The sequence below is a fragment of the Gavia stellata genome, unplaced genomic scaffold (genome assembly GCF_030936135.1).
Source record: "Gavia stellata isolate bGavSte3 unplaced genomic scaffold, bGavSte3.hap2 HAP2_SCAFFOLD_161, whole genome shotgun sequence".
Taxonomy (NCBI): domain Eukaryota; kingdom Metazoa; phylum Chordata; class Aves; order Gaviiformes; family Gaviidae; genus Gavia; species Gavia stellata.
This window is the reverse complement of record NW_026776671.1, coordinates 97,355-121,508: the sequence shown is the minus strand read 5'-3', so window position 1 is coordinate 121,508 and position 24,154 is coordinate 97,355. Positions and strand designations below refer to the sequence as shown.

Genomic DNA, 24,154 nt, shown 5'->3' with positions numbered 1-24,154 from the left:
ATGTGCAAGCCAACTAAGGCAGGCGTACCCAAGCAGTGTCAGCCTTCTGGCACAAAGCCCCGTGAAACGCAGACGCAGCACAGGCCATCCTGGCTACGTCAGCCACAGCAACAGCCTCTGGCAGGCTTCCTGTCTTTGCTGTCTATGAGTTACGTTGCTGTTCTGGGCCAACACCGACAAGGGCAGTTGTGGCCCCTGGTACGCGTGGCCAAGGACACGCAATTTTAGGCTCTAGCCAGGGAAGGATGCTCCCGCTCTCAGCACCACACGCCATTCTCCATTGTGCTGGTTTTGGCTGGGGTAGCGTTAGTTTTCTTCTTAGTAGCTAGTATGGGGCTGTGTTTTGGATTTGTGCTGGAAACCGTGTTGATAAAGCAGGGATGTTTTAGGTACTGCTAAGCAGTGCTTACACAGAGTCAAGGGCTTTTCTGCTTCTCACACCGCCCCACCAGCGAGTAGGCTGGGGGTGCACAAAAAGTTGGGAGGCGACACAGCTGGGACAACTGACCCCAACTGACCAAAGGGATATTCCATACCATATGACGTCATGCTCAGCATATAAAGCTGGGGGAAGAAGAAGGAAGGGGGGGACGTGCGGGGTGATGGCATTTGTCTTCCCAAGTAGCCGTTACGCGTGATGGAGCCCTGCTTTCCTGGAGATGGCTGAACACCTGCCTGCCGGTGGGAAGTAGTGAACGCATTCCTTGTTTTGCTTTGCTTGCCTGCGCAGCTTTTGCTTCACCTATTGAACTGTCTTTATCTCAAGCCGCGAGTTTTCTCACTTTTACCCTTCCAATTCTCTCCCCCATCCCACCTGGGGGGAGTGAGCGAGTGGCTGGGTGGTGCTTAGTTGCCAGCTGGGGTTAAACCACGACATCCATGGCTTTGGTAAATCCTGTATCAGCCTCATCTCCTCAGTCTACCTTCTAGAGCTGTATGGTGGAGCCTTGCTCCCATGCTGGAGTGCAGGGCAGTCACGGGTGGAAAGCAGGAGCCAGCCCCGTGCGTTGCATTTGCTGAGCGGGGCTAGGTCCCTGGAGGCTAGAGGACATTGGCCGGTCCAGTTCCAGCAGGGCGATGTCGTTCCTCTGCGTGATGTTACTGTAGTGCTCGTGAACCAGTAGCTGCTTGATATTGCACACTTGGGCCTCAGGGCCCAGCTGAGGCAACCGGGTGGCCCCGATCACCACGTGCCACATGGTGATGTGCCGGGAAGGCAGAGGGAGAGAGGGGTCAGAGGGAGCGGAGCCATGTGCTGCAGCAGCCCAGCAGTTCCCTGCCTCCTGCTTCATAATGGAAAGGGGAAAGCAGCCCTAGGGAGGGTGCGAGTGCCCTGGCACGCCTTAGGCACAAGGAATGTCGAGCTGGAGGCTGCTAGAAAGCAGTGGCACATCCCAGCCTTCTCCCAGTGCCTTAAATATTAGCAAGGGAAGTAAGTTCAACTAAAATCCGTGGCTGGATGTCAAACTACTTACCCAGTGGTTGGCACAGACCTTGGGTCTTTCCAGCTCTGTATCTCCTCTTGCTCATGAACTAGTCGAGCTTCAAGCTCAAGAGCAACTTGCCCGCGCAGCCAGTGCTCCCACCAGTAGCTGGCCCTAGACACTTGGTGTCTCCAACCGCTGGGTCCCTGTGACCAGAGTTCCCTTCTGCCATTGCTAGCAGCCAGGCCCCTGGACCCACCCCCCACCCCCCACTGGGTACAGAGTGAGGCCACACAGAAAAGGATTTGGGAGCGCTCTCAGAAAGAAGGTAGGGCGGACTGTGGGGATTAGGCGCTGGGCTGAGTCAAAGAAGCAAACAAGTTGGCTTATGTGCGCCTAGCTCCTTGATTCCCCACCCCCACCCCCTTCCCTCCATTTTCCGTGCTTATACATCCCCCTCATCTTCCTCAACGCCTCTTTCTCTGCCCTTGTCTCCTCCCAAACAAGGGACCTAGCCCCTTGCTTCTTTTTCCCCCCTTGCTCCCAGGTTTGCTACATCTGTGAACGGATTTGGTGTTGCAGGTGCTCTTAGCTAGGTCACCTTGGACTTCCACGCCATTACTGATGGGGTTTCCTGGGTACTGCTGGCCCTGCCAGATTCCTCTCCCCAAAATGAGCCCAACTCTCCCTTCAATTATCTGTGAAGTGGGGCCACCTCTCCCATCAATCCCCCTCAACTACCCGTGAAATCTGGCTCTTCCTCATGGCACTGTAACTCCTGTCAGCTGCTCAGTCTGTTCGCTACGGTCAGCAATTTCTCTTGTCACGCTCAGGAGTTTGGCACAGGCCGTTCAGTGAGCTAAAGCTTACGCCAGGCCCTAGTCGGCAGCTTGTGTGCCTTAATGCACACCCCCAAAGTCGTCTGCATGTCCCATCATTTTTTCCCTATCCTCGTTCTAGCCACAGTGTGCCAGTCTTCTCCATCTCACGCTGGCTCTGAGCACCCTCCTCTCTGACCAGGCACGGTTTCAGCCCTTTTGAGTGGCTCTTTCCCTTTGCGCCCTACTTGACTGCCTGCGGCCTCGTTTTGCAGGCGCCGGGCGTGGAAGTCCTTGCCTTGCCCAGGAGACTGAATCGGACTGAAGCATGGTTAGCTGTGAAAATTGGCAATTTTATTGGAAGAACTGAGTCAGCTTCAGCCCTTCAGCACTGCCAAGGAAAAGGCGGTGGTACGCTGCCGGCTGCACTGGATCCTGTCCATCCTGCTGCTCAGGCCTTTGTCCCCCTTAGGAACTGCAGGAGCTCCTGCACCCGAGTAAAGAATTGCACCAGCCTCTGGACTGGAAATGGGCAGGGTGTAAACGTGCCCAACTGAGTTGGTATGGGTCTCGGCCTCTGAAAGGGGCTTGAGGTGAAGCCTGGCTGTGGCGTTGGAGTAGCCGATACTGCTGGGCGCAGTCCCATCTGTGCCAGGATCCAGTCGTAAAAGTGCTGCGTGGAGGTGTAGACTCCGGGCCGTCTTGCTCTCGCGCAGCCTTTCCCCCAGCTGGTGACTCCAACGAGCCAGAAGTAGTCTGCATTGTTATCTTGGCAGACGAGAGGACCACCGCTGTCGCCCTGCAGCGGAGGAGAGAGGACAAAGGTGTTGTTGGGTGGCCTCCGTCAGCACTACGGCTGGCTCCTTCTCTCTCACAGCACCTGCCAGAGCTGTGCTCTGCGGCACAGAAAGGCCCCGCTCAGGTGCCGGGGCCTACAGGAGCTTGTGTGGGAGGGGGTGGTGGGCCTGTAAGGTAGGGCTCGCTCTCCTCTCTGCACAGCGATCCTTCTTCACGTGTGGAACGCACATGCTCCAGGCTTGGGATGTGGAGCTGCGTGCTGCCAAGAGCACTGGATGGGCTTTGTGGGCAGAGTCGCAGGCCTCTGGGGCAAGGGGGGCACTGGGCAAGGAGCTGCAGGTAGGGAAGGGGAGGTGAGCCCCAGCAGCGGTGGGGACCCAGCGGTGGGAGGGTGACTTGCCAGGCAAAGCACGCGCTGGGGTCTGCGTGGGACGGTTGTGAGAGGGCTGCCTGTGCTGCTGGGGCTTGACTCGTAGCACGCTCCTACCTGGCAGGTGTCGATGCCACCCTGCGCGTAGCCAGCACACAGGTTGTGGGTGTGGATGGCCCCTCTGTACCACCCGCTGCTGTTACAGAGGTTGACATCAATGAGGCGGACCTTGGCCTCCTGCAGGACATCAGTTGATCCTCCAGCTGTGAGCACAGAGAGGAATTAACACCAGGCAGCTCGTTGCCATTTCTCCTCCCCTGTCTGGGTGAAGCCCTTCCCTAGGGCTTGGCTTTGCACCTTGAAGGCACTGTACCGGTGGTCCCCTTGTGCCTCCCTTTGGGGAATGGCTCAGGCCCATCTCTCTAGAGGCATGCGTCCCCGCAGCCTGACTCTGGCTTTTGCCTCTGCTCTCAGGAAGCCCAACCCGTCTCCCCTGCGTGCCAAGCTTGCGCTCAGGACACGAGTACTTTTTGGGAACTCACATCTTGCAGTCGTGGAACCCCAGCCACTGGCGTAGCAGGTTGTCAGCTCTGACACTCTCAGCGAGGCGTCGGGCACACAGGCAAGCTGGATGGAGTAGCTGCACTGCACAGGCTGGTCCAGTTCCAGCAGGGCGATGTCGTTCCTCTGCGTGATGTTACTGTAGTGCTCGTGAACCAGTAGCCGCTTGATATGGCGCACTTGGGCCTCAGGGCCCAGCTGAGTCAACCGGGTGGCCCCGACCACCACGCGCCACATGGTGATGTGCCTGGAAGGCAGAGGGAGAGAGGGGTCAGAGGGAGCGGAGCCATGTGCTGCAGCAGCCCTGCAGTTCCCTGCCTTCTGCTCCGCAAGGGAGAGAGGCAAGCAGCGCTAGGGAGGGGGCGAGTGCCCTGGCACGCCTTAGGCACAAGGAATGTTGAGCTGGAGGCTGCTAGGAAGCAGTGGCACAAGCCCAGCCTTCTCCTGAGCAGTCTCTCAGCTGGGCTCTGCAGTACCCAGGCACTGGGCGGACTGCAAGGAGACGGGATGGCAGTAGCACGCGGTGCTGCGGACAGGGCACCTGCTAGTGTTGTGGGGATATCCGCGTTCCCTGGTCCTCCCCTTACCTGGCCTCAATGAAGCAGTGGGCTGCTGTGAGGACCCACTGTGGGCTGATGAGGGACCCTCCGCATGTATGCCCCGTGCCTGTTTTCCAGGGATCCTGGATGCTGACGATCCAGGGCCAGGCCCCTGGCTGGGCATCTGTGCCACCCACGACGCGCGACACGCCGTGCTGAGAAGCCATGGGCCGGAGCCCGCAGGTCCCTCTGGAAACAGAAACTCCTCATTACTGCCCTGCTGGAGGGCTTGCTGCTCTTCAGGCTACGAGTCAGCTGTCTTCCCTCTCCACAAGGCGTTGCGTGGACAGCAAGGCCAGGGAAGCCCGTGGGGCGTGCGTGCATCCGCCCCCGTTTCTGTTTTATCCCCGCAGGCCAGTTGTGCCAGCAGCGTGGGTGCTGGCAAGGAACTGAAGTTCCCAGGTGGGGTTCAGGAAGCTGTGGCGTGGCCACGGGGGACAAGCGGGCACCCTCCAGCGAAGCCCATAAGGGTTGCCGAAGCTCCCTGCCGGAGCCTTGGGCCACTTACTTACCCACAGGTGTCCCACGTGCCGTGCGCAGGCCCGCACAGGGCCAGCAGGACGAGGAGGCGGAGCAAATTCATTGCTGCCAGCAACACGTGGCAGCTGCAAGCACGGAGAGCTCGTCGCCACCAGCGCGGCAAACGACGTAGTGCCCGCAGTACTCGCGTTGCCCGCGGTGCCCTTGGTCCCGGGGCTGATGTCACAGAGTCGCTGGTTCCGGGTGCTGGGCGTGGTGGCCTCTCGGGGCAGGGGGGGCAACATGACGGGGTTCCAAGCAGGAGGGGAGGCAGAAGCTGGCATCGGACGCCCCCGACAGTCGCTCCCCCCCCACCCAGCACTGAATGCTGTGCTTGTGGGATGAAGGCGTGCAGGCCCCGTGGCAGGCAGCAGCGCCTGCCTCCGAGCACTGCCTGCTAACAGCTGGCAGGAAAAAACCAAGTGGGGCATCATAGCCTCTTTGGGAAGTTCACTGCCACCCTGCTCCCTGCAGCCGTTTGACAGCAGCTCCTTCCCAAAAAGCATACGCCAGAGAACAGAACTGCTCCAGGCAGTAGGCACATGTCTGGGCATTGAAGAGCCAATCTGGTTATAGCCGCGGCAGGCAAGCAGTGATGTGCAAGCCAACTAAGGCAGGCGTACCCAAGCAGTGTCAGCCTTCTGGCACAAAGCCCCGTGAAACGCAGACGCAGCACAGGCCATCCTGGCTACGTCAGCCACAGCAACAGCCTCTGGCAGGCTTCCTGTCTTTGCTGTCTATGAGTTACGTTGCTGTTCTGGGCCAACACCGACAAGGGCAGTTGTGGCCCCTGGTACGCGTGGCCAAGGACACGCAATTTTAGGCTCTAGCCAGGGAAGGATGCTCCCGCTCTCAGCACCACACGCCATTCTCCATTGTGCTGGTTTTGGCTGGGGTAGCGTTAGTTTTCTTCTTAGTAGCTAGTATGGGGCTGTGTTTTGGATTTGTGCTGGAAACCGTGTTGATAAAGCAGGGATGTTTTAGGTACTGCTAAGCAGTGCTTACACAGAGTCAAGGGCTTTTCTGCTTCTCACACCGCCCCACCAGCGAGTAGGCTGGGGGTGCACAAAAAGTTGGGAGGCGACACAGCTGGGACAACTGACCCCAACTGACCAAAGGGATATTCCATACCATATGACGTCATGCTCAGCATATAAAGCTGGGGGAAGAAGAAGGAAGGGGGGGACGTGCGGGGTGATGGCATTTGTCTTCCCAAGTAGCCGTTACGCGTGATGGAGCCCTGCTTTCCTGGAGATGGCTGAACACCTGCCTGCCGGTGGGAAGTAGTGAACGCATTCCTTGTTTTGCTTTGCTTGCCTGCGCAGCTTTTGCTTCACCTATTGAACTGTCTTTATCTCAAGCCGCGAGTTTTCTCACTTTTACCCTTCCAATTCTCTCCCCCATCCCACCTGGGGGGAGTGAGCGAGTGGCTGGGTGGTGCTTAGTTGCCAGCTGGGGTTAAACCACGACATCCATGGCTTTGGTAAATCCTGTATCAGCCTCATCTCCTCAGTCTACCTTCTAGAGCTGTATGGTGGAGCCTTGGTCCCATGCTGGAGTGCAGGGCAGTCACGGGTGGAAAGCAGGAGCCAGCCCCGTGCGTTGCATTTGCTGAGCGGGGCTAGGTCCCTGGAGGCTAGAGGACATTGGCCGGTCCAGTTCCAGCAGGGCGATGTCGTTCCTCTGCGTGATGTTACTGTAGTGCTCGTGAACCAGTAGCTGCTTGATATTGCACACTTGGGCCTCAGGGCCCAGCTGAGGCAACCGGGTGGCCCCGATCACCACGTGCCACATGGTGATGTGCCGGGAAGGCAGAGGGAGAGAGGGGTCAGAGGGAGCGGAGCCATGTGCTGCAGCAGCCCAGCAGTTCCCTGCCTCCTGCTTCATAATGGAAAGGGGAAAGCAGCCCTAGGGAGGGTGCGAGTGCCCTGGCACGCCTTAGGCACAAGGAATGTCGAGCTGGAGGCTGCTAGAAAGCAGTGGCACATCCCAGCCTTCTCCCAGTGCCTTAAATATTAGCAAGGGAAGTAAGTTCAACTAAAATCCGTGGCTGGATGTCAAACTACTTACCCAGTGGTTGGCACAGACCTTGGGTCTTTCCAGCTCTGTATCTCCTCTTGCTCATGAACTAGTCGAGCTTCAAGCTCAAGAGCAACTTGCCCGCGCAGCCAGTGCTCCCACCAGTAGCTGGCCCTAGACACTTGGTGTCTCCAACCGCTGGGTCCCTGTGACCAGAGTTCCCTTCTGCCATTGCTAGCAGCCAGGCCCCTGGACCCACCCCCCACCCCCCACTGGGTACAGAGTGAGGCCACACAGAAAAGGATTTGGGAGCGCTCTCAGAAAGAAGGTAGGGCGGACTGTGGGGATTAGGCGCTGGGCTGAGTCAAAGAAGCAAACAAGTTGGCTTATGTGCGCCTAGCTCCTTGATTCCCCACCCCCACCCCCTTCCCTCCATTTTCCGTGCTTATACATCCCCCTCATCTTCCTCAACGCCTCTTTCTCTGCCCTTGTCTCCTCCCAAACAAGGGACCTAGCCCCTTGCTTCTTTTTCCCCCCTTGCTCCCAGGTTTGCTACATCTGTGAACGGATTTGGTGTTGCAGGTGCTCTTAGCTAGGTCACCTTGGACTTCCACGCCATTACTGATGGGGTTTCCTGGGTACTGCTGGCCCTGCCAGATTCCTCTCCCCAAAATGAGCCCAACTCTCCCTTCAATTATCTGTGAAGTGGGGCCACCTCTCCCATCAATCCCCCTCAACTACCCGTGAAATCTGGCTCTTCCTCATGGCACTGTAACTCCTGTCAGCTGCTCAGTCTGTTCGCTACGGTCAGCAATTTCTCTTGTCACGCTCAGGAGTTTGGCACAGGCCGTTCAGTGAGCTAAGGCTTACGCCAGGCCCTAGTCGGCAGCTTGTGTGCCTTAATGCACACCCCCAAAGTCGTCTGCATGTCCCATCATTTTTTCCCTATCCTCGTTCTAGCCACAGTGTGCCAGTCTTCTCCATCTCACGCTGGCTCTGAGCACCCTCCTCTCTGACCAGGCACGGTTTCAGCCCTTTTGAGTGGCTCTTTCCCTTTGCGCCCTACTTGACTGCCTGCGGCCTCGTTTTGCAGGCGCCGGGCGTGGAAGTCCTTGCCTTGCCCGGGAGACTGAATCGGACTGAAGCATGGTTAGCTGTGAAAATTGGCAATTTTATTGGAAGAACTGAGTCAGCTTCAGCCCTTCAGCACTGCCAAGGAAAAGGCGGTGGTACGCTGCCGGCTGCACTGGATCCTGTCCATCCTGCTGCTCAGGCCTTTGTCCCCCTTAGGAACTGCAGGAGCTCCTGCACCCGAGTAAAGAATTGCACCAGCCTCTGGACTGGAAATGGGCAGGGTGTAAACGTGCCCAACTGAGTTGGTATGGGTCTCGGCCTCTGAAAGGGGCTTGAGGTGAAGCCTGGCTGTGGCGTTGGAGTAGCCGATACTGCTGGGCGCAGTCCCATCTGTGCCAGGATCCAGTCGTAAAAGTGCTGCGTGGAGGTGTAGACTCCGGGCCGTCTTGCTCTCGCGCAGCCTTTCCCCCAGCTGGTGACTCCAACGAGCCAGAAGTAGTCTGCATTGTTATCTTGGCAGACGAGAGGACCACCGCTGTCGCCCTGCAGCGGAGGAGAGAGGACAAAGGTGTTGTTGGGTGGCCTCCGTCAGCACTACGGCTGGCTCCTTCTCTCTCACAGCACCTGCCAGAGCTGTGCTCTGCGGCACAGAAAGGCCCCGCTCAGGTGCCGGGGCCTACAGGAGCTTGTGTGGGAGGGGGTGGTGGGCCTGTAAGGTAGGGCTCGCTCTCCTCTCTGCACAGCGATCCTTCTTCACGTGTGGAACGCACATGCTCCAGGCTTGGGATGTGGAGCTGCGTGCTGCCAAGAGCACTGGATGGGCTTTGTGGGCAGAGTCGCAGGCCTCTGGGGCAAGGGGGGCACTGGGCAAGGAGCTGCAGGTGGGGAAGGGGAGGTGAGCCCCAGCAGCGGTGGGGACCCAGCGGTGGGAGGGTGACTTGCCAGGCAAAGCACGCGCTGGGGTCTGCGTGGGACGGTTGTGAGAGGGCTGCCTGTGCTGCTGGGGCTTGACTCGTAGCACGCTCCTACCTGGCAGGTGTCGATGCCACCCTGCGCGTAGCCAGCACACAGGTTGTGGGTGTGGATGGCCCCTCTGTACCACCCGCTGCTGTTACAGAGGTTGACATCAATGAGGCGGACCTTGGCCTCCTGCAGGACATCAGTTGATCCTCCAGCTGTGAGCACAGAGAGGAATTAACACCAGGCAGCTCGTTGCCATTTGTCCTCCCCTGTGTGGGTGAAGCCCTTCCCTAGGGCTTGGCTTTGCACCTTGAAGGCACTGTACCGGTGGTCCCCTTGTGCCTCCCTTTGGGGAATGGCTCAGGCCCATCTCTCTAGAGGCATGCGTCCCCGCAGCCTGACTCTGGCTTTCGCCTCTGCTCTCAGGAAGCCCAACCCGTCTCCCCTGCGTGCCAAGCTTGCGCTCAGGACACGAGTACTTTTTGGGAACTCACATCTTGCAGTCGTGGAACCCCAGCCGCTGGCGTAGCAGGTTGTCAGCTCTGACACTCTCAGCGAGGCGTCGGGCACACAGGCAAGCTGGATGGAGTAGCTGCACTGCACAGGCTGGTCCAGTTCCAGCAGGGCGATGTCGTTCCTCTGCGTGATGTTACTGTAGTGCTCGTGAACCAGTAGCCGCTTGATATGGCGCACTTGGGCCTCAGGGCCCAGCTGAGTCAACCGGGTGGCCCCGACCACCACGCGCCACATGGTGATGTGCCTGGAAGGCAGAGGGAGAGAGGGGTCAGAGGGAGCGGAGCCATGTGCTGCAGCAGCCCTGCAGTTCCCTGCCTTCTGCTCCGCAAGGGAGAGAGGCAAGCAGCGCTAGGGAGGGGGCGAGTGCCCTGGCACGCCTTAGGCACAAGGAATGTTGAGCTGGAGGCTGCTAGGAAGCAGTGGCACAAGCCCAGCCTTCTCCTGAGCAGTCTCTCAGCTGGGCTCTGCAGTACCCAGGCACTGGGCGGACTGCAAGGAGACGGGATGGCAGTAGCACGCGGTGCTGCGGACAGGGCACCTGCTAGTGTTGTGGGGATATCCGCGTTCCCTGGTCCTCCCCTTACCTGGCCTCAATGAAGCAGTGGGCTGCTGTGAGGACCCACTGTGGGCTGATGAGGGACCCTCCGCATGTATGCCCCGTGCCTGTTTTCCAGGGATCCTGGATGCTGACGATCCAGGGCCAGGCCCCTGGCTGGGCATCTGTGCCACCCACGACGCGCGACACGCCGTGCTGAGAAGCCATGGGCCGGAGCCCGCAGGTCCCTCTGGAAACAGAAACTCCTCATTACTGCCCTGCTCGAGGGCTTGCTGCTCTTCAGGCTACGAGTCAGCTGTCTTCCCTCTCCACAAGGCGTTGCGTGGACAGCAAGGCCAGGGAAGCCCGTGGGGCGTGCGTGCATCCGCCCCCGTTTCTGTTTTATCCCCGCAGGCCAGTTGTGCCAGCAGCGTGGGTGCTGGCAAGGAACTGAAGTTCCCAGGTGGGGTTCAGGAAGCTGTGGCGTGGCCACGGGGGACAAGCGGGCACCCTCCAGTGAAGCCCATAAGGGTTGCCGAAGCTCCCTGCCGGAGCCTTGGGCCACTTACTTACCCACAGGTGTCCCACGTGCCGTGCGCAGGCCCGCACAGGGCCAGCAGGACGAGGAGGCGGAGCAAATTCATCGCTGCCAGCAACACGTGGCAGCTGCAAGCACGGAGAGCTCGTCGCCACCAGCGCGGCAAACGACGTAGTGCCCGCAGTACTCGCGTTGCCCGCGGTGCCCTTGGTCCCGGGGCTGATGTCACAGAGTCGCTGGTTCCGGGTGCTGGGCGTGGTGGCCTCTCGGGGCAGGGGGGGCAACATGGGGGGGTTCCAAGCAGGAGGGGAGGCAGAAGCTGGCATCGGACGCCCCCGACAGTCGCTCCCCCCCCACCCAGCACTGAATGCTGTGCTTGTGGGATGAAGGCGTGCAGGCCCCGTGGCAGGCAGCAGCGCCTGCCTCCGAGCACTGCCTGCTAACAGCTGGCAGGAAAAAACCAAGTGGGGCATCATAGCCTCTTTGGGAAGTTCACTGCCACCCTGCTCCCTGCAGCCGTTTGACAGCAGCTCCTTCCCAAAAAGCATACGCCAGAGAACAGAACTGCTCCAGGCAGTAGGCACATGTCTGGGCATTGAAGAGCCAATCTGGTTATAGCCGCGGCAGGCAAGCAGTGATGTGCAAGCCAACTAAGGCAGGCGTACCCAAGCAGTGTCAGCCTTCCGGCACAAAGCCCCGTGAAACGCAGACGCAGCACAGGCCATCCTGGCTACGTCAGCCACAGCAACAGCCTCTGGCAGGCTTCCTGTCCTTGCTGTCTATGAGTTACGTTGCTGGTCTGGGCCAACAACGACAAGGGCCGTTGTGGCCCCTGGTACGCGTGGCCAAGGACACGCAATTTTAGGCTCTAGCCAGAGAAGGATGCTCCCGCTCTCAGCACCACACGCCATTCTCCATTGTGCTGGTTTTGGCTGGGGTAGCGTTAGTTTTCTTCTTAGTAGCTAGTATGGGGCTGTGTTTTGGATTTGTGCTGGAAACCGTGTTGATAAAGCAGGGATGTTTTAGGTACTGCTAAGCAGGGCTTACACAGAGTCAAGGGCTTTTCTGCTTCTCACACCGCCCCACCAGCGAGTAGGCTGGGGGTGCACAAAAAGTTGGGAGGCGACACAGCTGAGACAGCTGTCCCCAACTGACCAAAGGGATATTCCATACCATAGGACGTCATGCTCAGCATATAAAGCTGGGGGAAGAAGAAGGAAGGGGGGGACGTGCGGGGTGATGGCATTTGTCTTCCCAAGTAGCCGTTACGCGTGATGGAGCCCTGCTTTCCTGGAGATGGCTGAACACCTGCCTGCCGGTGGGAAGTAGTGAACGAATTCCTTGTTTTGCTTTGCTTGCCTGCGCAGCTTTTGCTTCACCTATTGAACTGTCTTTATCTCAAGCCGCGAGTTTTCTCACTTTTACCCTTCCGATTCTCTCCCCCATCCCACCTGGGGGGAGTGAGCGAGTGGCTGGGTGGTGCTTAGTTGCCAGCTGGGGTTAAACCACGACATCCATGGCTTTGGTAAATCCTGTATCAGCCTCATCTCCTCAGTCTACCTTCTAGAGCTGTATGGTGGAGCCTTGCTCCCATGCTGGAGTGCAGGGCAGTCACGGGAGGAAAGCAGGAGCCAGTCCCGTGCGTTGCGTTTGCTGCGCGGGGCTAGGTCCCTGGAGGCTAGAGGGCATTGGCCGGTCCGGTTCCAGCAGGGCGATGTCGTTCCTCTGCGTGATGTTACTGTAGTGCTCGTGAACCAGTAGCTGCTTGATATTGCACACTTGGGCCTCGGGGCCCAGCTGAGGCAACCGGATGTGACATGCGGAAACGAACTTCACAACTCACTCAGAGTTATAAAGCAGGCATGTTTATTGCGGCGCCGGGTGCAGGGGGATTTCTCCACAAAGCTTGCACACAGGGTTAAAATCATGACAGGTATTTAAAACAGTTAACAAAGTTAGTTACGCCTACTGGTGCTACCCGTAATTAACTATTGGTTAAGACTTTTCTTACTTCATCTTAAAGTTACAGTTCTCTTTTAATTCACCACGCATGCTCAGAGAGTAGGGGGATAAATTGGGTTGGGGCTTCTCTAGCTAGGAGGTGTGTTTTTTAGTATTAAAATGAGATTATAATGAGACAAGTTAACTCTAGGGCACTATTTTGGCAGTCTTTTCTATTTTTCTACGATTACTCCTTGTTCTAGTCATTATTGCTAGTTAGCAGAGAGTCAGTGAAGACAATCTTTATCAGCAGAGAGTCAGTGGAGACAGTCTTTATCTCTAATATGTCTAAGTACCCAGTGCAGTTGTTACAAAGTGTCTTCTCTACATTTTTCTTTCTTACTTTTAACCCTTGTTTCTCAAAATGCCCTGTAACATAAGCGCTGCGCCTCTCACCCTCTGGGTGACAGTTATCCCCGGGTTCTTGTATTACTATCAAGTCTGCTAGCAATATTACCCTCAATTAGTAGCACTGTTGTAGTTAGTGAATTTATCAACGGCAATCTCGAATCTGTTTCTGTCGCTTTCAATAAAATAACTAATTTCAATTTTTGTGCATCTGCTCAGTGCAAGTCCTCTTGCTGGGGCTCTGATAAATGGATCAGTGAAAGTCCTGGGACTCTGACAGACAAATTTCGAAACTGCATTCCTTTAACGCGACACCATAAGTCTCAGTCTCCCTTTACTTAGGTTCCACCACTTAGACAGAAGGTGGTGGCATTTGTCACTTTTCTAATTAGGCCTTTTCACACATTCTCAAATCTATCCCATCTTCTTACAACCTGGAAAAGAAACAGAAATAGGTAATATTTCAATTTTAACCCGATTACACAATAACACAGCCTTAAGAGTCCTGTTGAAATGGTTCTCTTGTTGTTGTTGTCAAACTCTGACAGAGGAGTTGGTTAACTCATGCATAGTAGATCCAGGACCTTTACAGTAGTTGAGACATGAGTTCAGTCTGTGTTCTGGTGTTATCATTATATCAATTCAGCAATGTAGTTAGGGCATAGATGATCACAGTTTAAGGTTTGGTAACTTCCCTTTCTGATAAGGTTTATCCAAAAGGGTTTGTCTTACAGCTAAATTGTTTAAATCTTTGGTATCAATCCCCTCTTTTGAAGTAGTTAGATTTTCTTACCACTTCCATATATTATTCCTGTAAAACATCACTGCCACTTGTGGAATAATTGCTGGAGGTAACTTAGAAATTAAATTTATATTGAAGGTACAGCACTGAAGAAATCTTCAGGGTGAGTGTGGCGAATATGCAAGGAATCCATCCCACAGAAGCTCCCTAGGCAACCTTGGATGTTGGCAACACCAGGGGAGTTTGGTGTGCTGACTCTAAGAGAAACTGCACGGAGGGTGGAGTGGAGTGGAGACACCGCCGCCAGGCTCTGGGATAAGACGGGAACTGGAAGGTACTATGGAACTGACAAGCCGCATATTTCCTACCCTGAGCTGCATATTTACCACCCCGAGCCAACAGTCTGTCATTTTTTGTCAAAATACTATCTTTGGGTGAACTTTGCTCATTATAATCTCATTATAATACCAAAACACCACACCTCCATCCCAAAGCTACCCACCTCCCAGATGCGACCACCCCTCGCTGAGCTTGTGCTCTGGATTTTTCTCAGTCTATAACGTTAAAAGCAGAACGAGAAACTTTTACACCAATTGCAAGAGAGGTATGTATGACTAGAGTCACTCAAGCTCCACCTGTAAGGACAGATAATATAAAAATGGCTTAAGAGAGGAAGGATGCCAGGGAAGATACCATCGCAGACCGCCCCTGACACCTGGGATCAGAGCCTCTCTTCCCCCCCACAGGGACGCCTTTGGGTAAGGTTCGAACACTTGGTTACACCGAGTACTTCCCCGGGCAACTTAGAAGTCTCTATAGAGTTGCTGGAACGCACGGGGGGTTATTTTCTGCCAAATCGCCTTGCCCTTTAATGCAACGCCTCTTTGTCTACACTTGTTGTCTTTGTCCAAATAGTAGGAAACATTAGGCCCTTTAAAGGCTCCTGTGATGTTATCATATTCCTCTAGTAAAGATGAGTTTATTGGTATAATACCCCATGGGATGGGATGACTAGGTGAATGAGAGACTGAGATACATGCTGTGACACTGGTAAGATGAGGCATTCTGCCAAACCCTTGTATCAAAGTTAGAATTGGGACCTCTTCGTCTTTATAGACCTCTGCGCTTCCTGACATCGCTGCAAGAGATATAACCCACAACTTCATGATTCCTGAGTTAATTTTAAACGTAAAGGTCACTCTTGTTTGACAGTCCATTTTGGTGATGTGGCTGCCTTGATCCTGCTGTAATGTATCCACGGAGTAAGTCCTTCAAGCTTCACAGCAGTATAGGTGGTGAGTAAAATCTGCCCTACTCTCTGTGTTACAAGTCCGGTCGCGTTCAATGTGTTGAACTCGCACGATTACGGATACACTCGTAACACCATACACTTTCAGTCTAGTCACGTTCCATGAACTAGCACGGCCACACTTAAGGGATTTGGTGGCATTCAGTGAGAACTGTCACGGCTAGATTAACGAATAGTGCAGTTTATTGAAGCAACAGATACACAAGTTCTTTTGGGCTGCCGGTGATAAAATTACTGCCTGCAAAGCATGTGCAAATACCAAGAATATGAGCACTATAGCCTGGCGACAAACGTGTTAAGTTATAAAGCAACTCTATAGAGACTTCTAAGTTGCCCGGGGAAGCACTCGGTGTAACCAAGTGTTCGAACCTTACCCAAAGGCGTCCCTGTGGGGGGGAAGAGAGGCTCTGATCCCAGGTGTCAGAGGCGGTCTGCCTGGTATCTTCCCTGGCATCCCTCCTCTCTTAAGCCATTTTTATATTATCTGTCCTTACAGGTGGAGCTTGAGTGACTCTAGTCATACATACCTCTCTTGCAATTGGTGTAAAAGTTTCTCATTCTGCTTTTAAAGGTATAGAGTGAGAAAAATCCAGAGTGCAAGCTCAGCGAGGGGTGGTCGCACCTTGGAGGTGGGTAGCTTTGGGATGGAGGTGTGGTGTTTTGGTATTATAATGAGATTATAATGAGCAAAGTTCACCCAAAGATAGTATTTTGACAAAAAATGACAGACTGTTGGCTCGGGGTGGTAAATAGGCGGCTCAGGGTAGGAAATATGCGGCTTGTCAGTTCCATAGTACCTTCCAGTTCCCGTCTTATCCCAGAGCCTGGCGGCGGTGTCTCCACTCCACTCCACCCTCTGTGCAGTTTCTCTTAGAGTCAGCATACCAAACTCCCCTGGTGTTGCCAACATCCAAGGTTGCCTAGGGAGCTTCTGTGGGATGGTTTCCTTGCATATTCGCCACACTCACCCTGAAGATTTCTTCAGTGCTGTACCTTCAATATAAATTTAATTTCTAAGTTACTTCAAGAGGTAGTGATGTTTTACAGGAATAATACATGGAAGTGGTAAGAAAATGTACTTCAAAAGAGGGGATTGATACCAAAGATTTAAACAATTTAGCTGTAAGACAAACCCTTTTGGATAAACCTTATCAGAAAGGGAAGTTACCAAACCTTAAACTGTGATCATCTATGCCCTAACTACATTGCTGAATTGATATAATGATAACACCAGAACACAGACTCTTGTCTCAACTACTGTAAAGGTCCTGGATCTACTATGCATGAGTTAACCAACTCCTCTGTCAGAGTTTGACAACAAGAGAACCATTTCAACAGGACTCTTAAGGCTGTGTTATTGCGTAATCAAGTTAAAATTGAAATATTACCTATTTCTGTTTCTTTTCCAGGTTGTAAGAAGATGGGATAGATTTGAGAATGTGTGAAAAGGCCTAATTAGAAAAGTGACAAATGCCACCACCTTCTGTCTAAGTGGTGGAACCTAAGTAAAGGGAGATTGAGGCTTATGGGAATTATAAAGTATATCCAGAAGTCTCAAAGGGGGGAAATGTTAGAGAACATCTTGAAACACAAGGTCAAAAACAAGTGAATGGAAAGAATGGAAAGAAGATACTTCCTAACGAATACACCTGGTATTTAGACATATTATCCTTATCCTAGTAGGTTCTATTTTCCTATAGACACAAGTGTTCTTATGAAGACATTCTTGTAGATTTGCCTCTGATGTTAATTGTGGTAGCTACCTGGGTTTCGTTTTTTTTGTTTTTTTTTTTTTTTTAGAAGGGGCTTGAGCCTAAAAGAGCATAACTACATAGGAGTCGAGGGGCCCCCTGGTTTTAGTGGTCTGCACTGCACAGTGGATCCATAGTTGTATTTAGACCAGCAGTTGTTTGTAGTATTGAAAGAGAAAATGAAGTCAAAACAGTTGATGCCAAACATTTTAGGTCTCAGCCAAGGGGTTAGTAAGGTGTCTGGTCCGGATCAATAGGATGCTTTCCTGTTACTTTTACGGCTCTTGCTGGAGGTAGGGATTTGTGGCTTCACTGTCTCAGTGCCCCATGTGCTTTATGATCCTTTCACAATCCCCCTGAGGAACCTGACTTCCAGTTATTGCACTCAAGTTTCATGTTGCTGAGTTCTTAGTCCCTACGCTTTCTATCTTTCCCTATCGTTGGGACGCTTAGTGCTGGTGTCCTTTGGCTTGCTAGTTCTTAGCAGGTCCCACGTACCGTGTCAGAGATTCTGCATGCTATGCTTGATCAAACAATGTAAGTCAAGACAATACAAAATTTGTACATATACTGCAAATAATTAATATAGTCCTGCAGCAGAAATAAGTTAGGCAAATCAAGATTTTTTTTTTTTAAAAGGGTTACCGATTCTGCTGATTGCTGAATACAGATCTTGAGACTTCTCAATGGAAGCCTGATATCAGAAAGCACTATGAACAATGTTGGAGTTGGGAGGGAGAAACTGTGAGTCAGCCAGGATCTCCAGTGCAAAGAAAAAGGCACTAGAAAATCTTTGGTCTGTAAGTCGGGGAAGAAGAAATTGAGAGAATATGCCACTTCAATCCTGCATCTTGTTATGAAGTTTGTAAAACAGGAAGGGGAAGAAGGCACTTGCTGAGTGACCTGTAGCATCTGGCCAGAAATTAAACATCCCCGGGGGTTTGCTAAAATCGCCTCTCGGTAACTTCACCAAGCTCTTTCAAACTCTTCTAAAATATTTTGCCCTGTATCTCTCTCTCAGGTTTTCCATATGCTTTGTGCCCTACAAAATAACTATCCTGTAGTGCTGTCTCTGCCATTCGGTATTTTTGCAGAAGGCGCTCGCTAGTCGGGCGCTGCCCGTAGCTACGGCGTGCCGGCGAGACCGGCGAGAGCGGGTTGTTTGTAACAGCCCGACACACTCGGACAGGCTTGGACAGCTGCGCGCAGCTGAAGGGCGCTGCTTGTCTTCTCTCACTACCAAACCTGATTATTTGAAGTTCACAGGAGAAAGTTGTAAGTGTTTAACGACAAAAGCAGGGGTGAAATACCGTTAGGTTGTGTCTTGCAAACAAGTTGAGACAAAAAGTGTTGATGTGTAGTCCAAACCGGAGTTTCTCTTCTGATGGAGAGAGCCGCTGCAAATCTCTGGATTTTAAGTCTTTAGCATTTCCCCTCCTTCTCACACCTGGTTTTGAGATTCTCTTTTATCTTTAATTGTATCCCTTTGGCCTAGTCTTCCCATGCCCTGGATTGTTCCCTTTTCACCCCTCCTGCCTTTGCTCTTACAGTGCTCAGGGTGAAAAAACACTTACTTTAAAAAAAGTGTGAAATGTATTTCTCCGTCTGGAATAGCTGTAATCGTAATTTAATCCAATTACGTTGGCTAAACATATTAGCTGGACGTTTTTGTTAACAGCCGACCTTTTTAAAATCTGTGTCCTTGGATGGCGGAGCCGCTGCCTCGGGGAGCGGAGCAGAGGTGTTGTGCGCCGTGAGAAGCTGCCACCCATGGGCTGCCCGGAGCCCGGTGCCTGCGCTGGTTAGAAGGATGCAGTTAGTTCAGTTTTGCTCTGTCACCGAGGAATTAGTGCCTTGCCCCTTCGCACAAAATAAAGAGAAGAGTGGCTTGAGCACTCTGTACATGCTATTACACCGAGGGCTTGTACACGTTTCATGTGCTTTAACTTGCCTTTTAATAAGTTTGAGGTTTGCAAACGGAGTCCAGTACAAAGATGTTAGCGAGCTATCCATAAATAACGCATATAAATTAATTTATTTAGAGCCTTCTCTTGGTCACAGACCCTAAGTAAAACACACAAGCTAAATCCACAATATGGAAATATCTGTCTACAACTCCATGGCGGAATGTATTATTTTACCTTGGCTCACTGAGGAGCTGAATATGATCCAACCCTTTGGGGCAAGTCTAAAGAGCAAGCAAATAAAATACTCTGAATTATTCTACCTAATTGAATAAACAACATTCTTGGGAAACAGTTATTTGGCTAAACTTCATTAGACATAAAACTTCTTTTTCTTCTTTTTCCTGTGTCTTCCCAGGTAATGTCCTTCCTATTGTTAGGATAACAAGTATCCCCAGGTTTAGTTTCAGTAACCCGAGTAGCACGGCAGGGTATAGAATTGTTTCCAAAGATAGTAGATTGTGGTTCTGTCTAGGAACAAAATTCATATTGGTGGTGGTTTTGGTTGCAGTTTGTGTGTTGCACAGTTTAACAGTGTCATTCGTGATTTTTATTATTCAAGGTATACACAGCTTTCCATTGAGCTGAATGCAACATTTAGCTGATTTTCAGGCATCATCTTTCTGATACTACTTTTGCTCTGCCTTGCTTTTATGTAGGCAGCTTTAATGCAAACGTGCTAGTTAATATGAAATAAATGTAGTGGTTGTGCTTTCAATGAGGACAAGAATTCTTGACGAGCAGAGGAGAACAGTTGTCCAATGCTGCTCTTGATGTAACGTCTCATATGTTGTTGATGGAAAGCTTACAGTAATTGAAGTTACTCGTCCTCTCAAAGCCATCCTTTCAAGTTACATTTTTCCTTCCCCTTGCACTTATACTACCTGTGCCCAAACTTCAATGGACGTAAGGAGTTTTTCAGAAGAAATGTAGGTTTCCGGGTGCATACCTGTGTGCTTGAGCATTTGTCTTTGGTTTTCTTAACCGAAACGTTCTCAACTCAAGGGGAGGTAGACATTTTTCATATGTATTTGAAAAGGTCCAGACTGGACTGAAGCGGGTCATACAACTGTCACTCAGCTTTTCAAATTAAAAAAAATTGCTGAATTTTCCAAACAAAACCATCAACCTAGCCTCTGAGAGTGAAACATTGAAGCCTGCCTTTGGGTTCCCATAAATACTCAGATTCCCTTGTGATGAATATGGGGTATGAACCTGTACTGATACAGAACTTTGCTGCGAAAAGTTCACTGCTGTCCGCCTTTCCTGTAACCCCAATATTGTGTTTGGTGAAGTGAAATACACTTCTTAACAACCCATCAATTTAAAAAAAATTACTATTTGTTTGGGTTTTTTTTTAACAGGCGAAACGAAGGCTGGAGCTAGGAGAAAGTGGCCACCAGTATCTGGCTGAAGGACTAAAGACTCCAAAGGGGAAAGGAAGAGCTGCAACAAGAAGTCCAGATAGTCCAACAAGTAAGGGAACTGGTAACACGCTGTATGGCACAGAGTTTTTGATTTTACTAGCTTGAGATCAGTGTGAACCAGCACGACAGGCTGCGTTACCTAGCTAAAGACGCGTGTTTATTACTGTCCTCGCCCGGATGTGTGTGCAACATCCTCGCCCCCGCAGCCAGCAGCACGCAACGGGTTTGCGGCGTGCGTCGATCGGTTGGTGCAGAGCCGCTGAGAGGCCGCAGAGGCTCCTGGCTGCCAGGTCTGTCCCTCCGCCCGCCGGGCAGCCTGCAGCCTCGCCATCCAGGGCCTCCTCTTCACCCAAGGACACGAAGCGGGGGATGCTTAGGAGAGGTAGATGCTGAGGAATCAAGATACTGCGACGGGCTCAAACGCACAGTTATTAGGCAGGGCTAATCGGGCCAGCCGCCTCCTTCGTCGCTGGAGTTACAGCAGCTGATGGGCAGGGCTTATTCCCCCCGGCAGGGATTTGCAAAGAGCGGTAGCTGTGCCCCAGCAGCATTGCACGCTGCCTGCTTTTTGTGAGCTGCCTTCTCTCCCTGCGGTACGACTAGATTATTACTGCCGCTGCTTAGTTGCTGCAAGTCTTCATTTTTGCACGCCTGCGTTGCCTCGGGCAGTAGGTTTCTTGCAACAGGCGCTGGGGGTGTAGCCTTGCCATCTTGTTTGGGGGATTTCAGCAGGAGAGTTAGGCTTGCAGAGGGAGGGGAATGGGGAAAGAGGAGGACTGGGGCAGCAGTGGTAGTGATGGGAGAGCAAGAGGTGTGGAGGGGTACTTGTCCCTCCTCACCAGTCTAAGTCTTGTTTCTGCTGAGGCAGATGGGAAAAGTGAAATTAGCTGAAGAGACGAACTTAATGCGGACAAGTTAAACAAGCACAGTTGTCTTCATTAAACTAAACTTCGTTAAGCTAAATGAAGTCCGTTTTAAATCGAAGTGCGTTCTCGCAGAAGTTCAGTACCATTCGGTGCATAGGATGCTGCTGCAGTGTTGCTAAGGCCGTAGAGAGAACCCCCTTGCTGCATGACCAGGAGCACATCCCCGTTTAGCTGGGGGTCAAGTAGCCTCTTGCCCTTCTCACTCTGACCCTCTCATTCTTTTCCAAACCCCAAATTAAAACAAACAAACAAAAATCATGCTGGTCTAAATCCAGAATGTCGCCTAATTGATACGAATTTTCCTCCAGTTCCCCATGCAGACAAGCCCTGAAGCTACCAAAGAATGAGATACAGCAGGTTCTCTTTGCAAAGAGGCAATGAATTGGTTTTCACTGAAAAGCCATCATATCCTTCAAAATGTTTCAGGGTAGCCTAAAGGTTCACTTTCGGGTAGGATTTCAGTTTTGACTGACTTCTGCAATCAAGTGGGGGACCTGAACCTTGAAAACATGAAAATGACCACCAGATCAGCCTAAGATCCATCCTGCGTAATACTTGAAGCAAATGAAAGGTTTGAGATGTACCAGCCCAGCAGACTTCTAATAATGGCTGGCTCATTTCCCTTGACACAAAGTCCTCAAACATTTAGAATTAGAAATTATTCTCATCTCCATATTTAAACTCTTAAAAGCTCATCTATTGCTACATTTGTGCGTGAAAAGAGCGCGTTGTCTAGTAAGATCCAAGCCGTTTGCTGACTTCTAATTTAAAAGAAGTGGATACCCTTGCCCAGTTTGAGCATTGTTTGGTTATGGGGAAATGATGATTATAAATTGTGTCTTGCGTCAATCTCCTCTAATTCACTTGAGTTTTCTGTACGCCGTGCCGTGGAGTCTGGCGCTGATGGAATCTGTCGTTGTGTTCACCCACTGAAGTACAGCCAAGTCCTGCTTAATTGCATGTGAAACACTTGTCTTACAAGAGGGGAAAATCAAACCGTGATGAAAGCAGGCTATCAGCCTGATGGAGGAGAGTCATAGGGGAATTTTTGGTATTGCTGCCAGAATAAATAGATACTAAAAATACTCTTAAGAATTCACATAGTGAAAACCTAAGTAGAATATTGCATATATGTATCCATCAGACTAATGGAAAGATTTGCATTTAAAAAAATGTATGTATTTGCTCATGTACCTGTGACTTTTGGAAAAGTGCAGCTTGAAATACAAATAAATACCCAGTGGTAAGTTGTGTCTTAATGCAGAGGTTTGAGAGATTTCTGTGGTAAAAATGAAAGAAATATCTGTAATATGTATCCTTTCATTTCTGGATGCTGCTTTCGGAACCAAAATGAGAAAACTGATTTATCTGTTTTGGTTTTTTTTTCTCTTTTCTTGCCAAGCTCCAAAATCTCCTTCAGAAAAGACTTGGTATGATACATCACTTGCCCTTCTAACAAAGAAGTTCATTCAGTTGCTGAGCCAATCTCCTGATGGGGTCTTAGATTTGAACAGAGCGGCAGAGGTCCTCAAGGTGCAAAAAAGGAGGATTTACGATATCACCAATGGACTGGAAGGCATCCATCTCATTAAGAAAAAATCCAAAACCAACATACAATGGATGTGAGTATTCATTATCCTTTTCCTTTCCTGCTGGCTGATTTCACTGTCACAGAGCAGCAGTATTTTTCTTCTCCCACCTTCCATTCTAACACTTTGCCCCAAGCAATCATCCAAAACGCCTTCTATCAGGATAAAGCTTTCTTTTTCTGTTAGACAGGTTTTCAGTGTATAAACAGCATTTGTCAGGGAAACTAGAAACCAGCATTTTGTCTGAATACTGCATTAAGTCATTTGCTTTTGCAAGTGGCGTAAGTTCTAGGTACACATCTCTACCTACTGCCATCCTCAGTCTTTTTCAGGGTGTGGTTAGAGGAGAGGTGAGTTAGAAGCAAGATTTTGGAAGAGCTTAGAAATATTTGGCTTTTCCCTCTTGGTGGTAGTTCCAAAATGTGTTGGCATGATAAAAAGATGCTTTTTCTGGGAAGCGTAGTTGATGTTGACTCACTATGGGCAGGTTTAGGGAGAAGGAGATGAGGACTTGATCTGCACTGTAAAAGGCTGCCTCTTCCCTTTGCCATAGCACAGGGTCAAGTTTTACAAATGCTGAAAGGGCGTCTTCCCCCTCTGTATCCGTAGGGGCTGCCGTCTGTCGGAGGACGGTGGCATGCTGGCCCAGTGTCAAGGCCTCACAAAGGAGGTGACCGAACTGACTCAGGAAGAGAAGAAACTGGATGAGCTGATCCAAAGCTGCACCCTGGACCTCAAGCTGCTAACAGAGGACTCGGGGAATCAGAGATATCCTTTTTTTTGAAACCTCAGCGGTGGTCAGTCTTGCTGTGCTCTGTAACACAAAGAGAACTCCACTAAGTAATATGATATGAAGCATCAGAAATTTCCAGAAGTTGGATAATGGGTTTTAATGTAGTTCTATATAAAAGTTACTTAAGCCACTTGCACCTGTAATGCTTCTGGAATGTCAAAAACAAAAAAATGGAGAAAAAGGTGGTGTATGAAGGAGCCCATTAACATCCATGGTCACATAGAGCAGAACCAAGAATTTAGCTGATTAATGAGTGACAACATCCAAAACCTGTGCTCTTTCGATTCTTTTGAGCCCAGAGCAAACCCCATTTTTATGTGTGCAGAAATTATAAAGGCATGCAGACAAAGTCTTTGCTAAGGTAACGAAGACTTGTGTGTGTGTGTACTCCTTACTTAATAATTTTTTTATTTTTACATTAAACTGCTGCGTATATAAATTCCAGACACAGAGAGGAAAATAAAGTTGGGAGTCAGTTTAGCCTGAAACTTGCAACAAATGTTTAGATTCCTCTGGTTAAAGAATCTATAGTGGAATATCATAGATAAAGGTTTTATGAGCTCTCAAAATGTC

At 51.2% G+C, this 24,154-nt stretch overlaps 1 protein-coding gene across 1 annotated transcript; it reads left to right on the top strand.

Annotated features, from left to right (window-relative positions):
- Positions 1-11,512: 11,512 nt before the first annotated feature.
- On the top strand, positions 11,513-23,572 carry LOC132321201 (transcription factor E2F3-like). Its single transcript, XM_059834767.1, has 5 exons — positions 11,513-11,566; positions 13,423-13,443; positions 20,211-20,322; positions 22,620-22,821; positions 23,398-23,572. Exons 1-5 carry the CDS (start codon positions 11,513-11,515, stop codon positions 23,570-23,572), a joined length of 564 nt encoding a protein of 187 aa, XP_059690750.1.
- The last annotated feature ends 582 nt before the right edge of the window (positions 23,573-24,154 follow it).

Excerpts from the sequence above, each read along its gene's own strand:
- LOC132321201 (XM_059834767.1), top strand. The coding sequence starts at position 11,513 with ATGAGTTACGTTGCTGGTCTGGGCCAACAACGACAAGGGCCGTTGTGG. Across the intron at positions 20,323-22,619 it reads AAGTCCAGATAGTCCAACAA|AAAAGACTTGGTATGATACA; the intron begins GTAAGGGAACTG and ends AATCTCCTTCAG. Across the intron at positions 22,822-23,397 it reads AAAACCAACATACAATGGAT|GGGCTGCCGTCTGTCGGAGG; the intron begins GTGAGTATTCAT and ends CTGTATCCGTAG.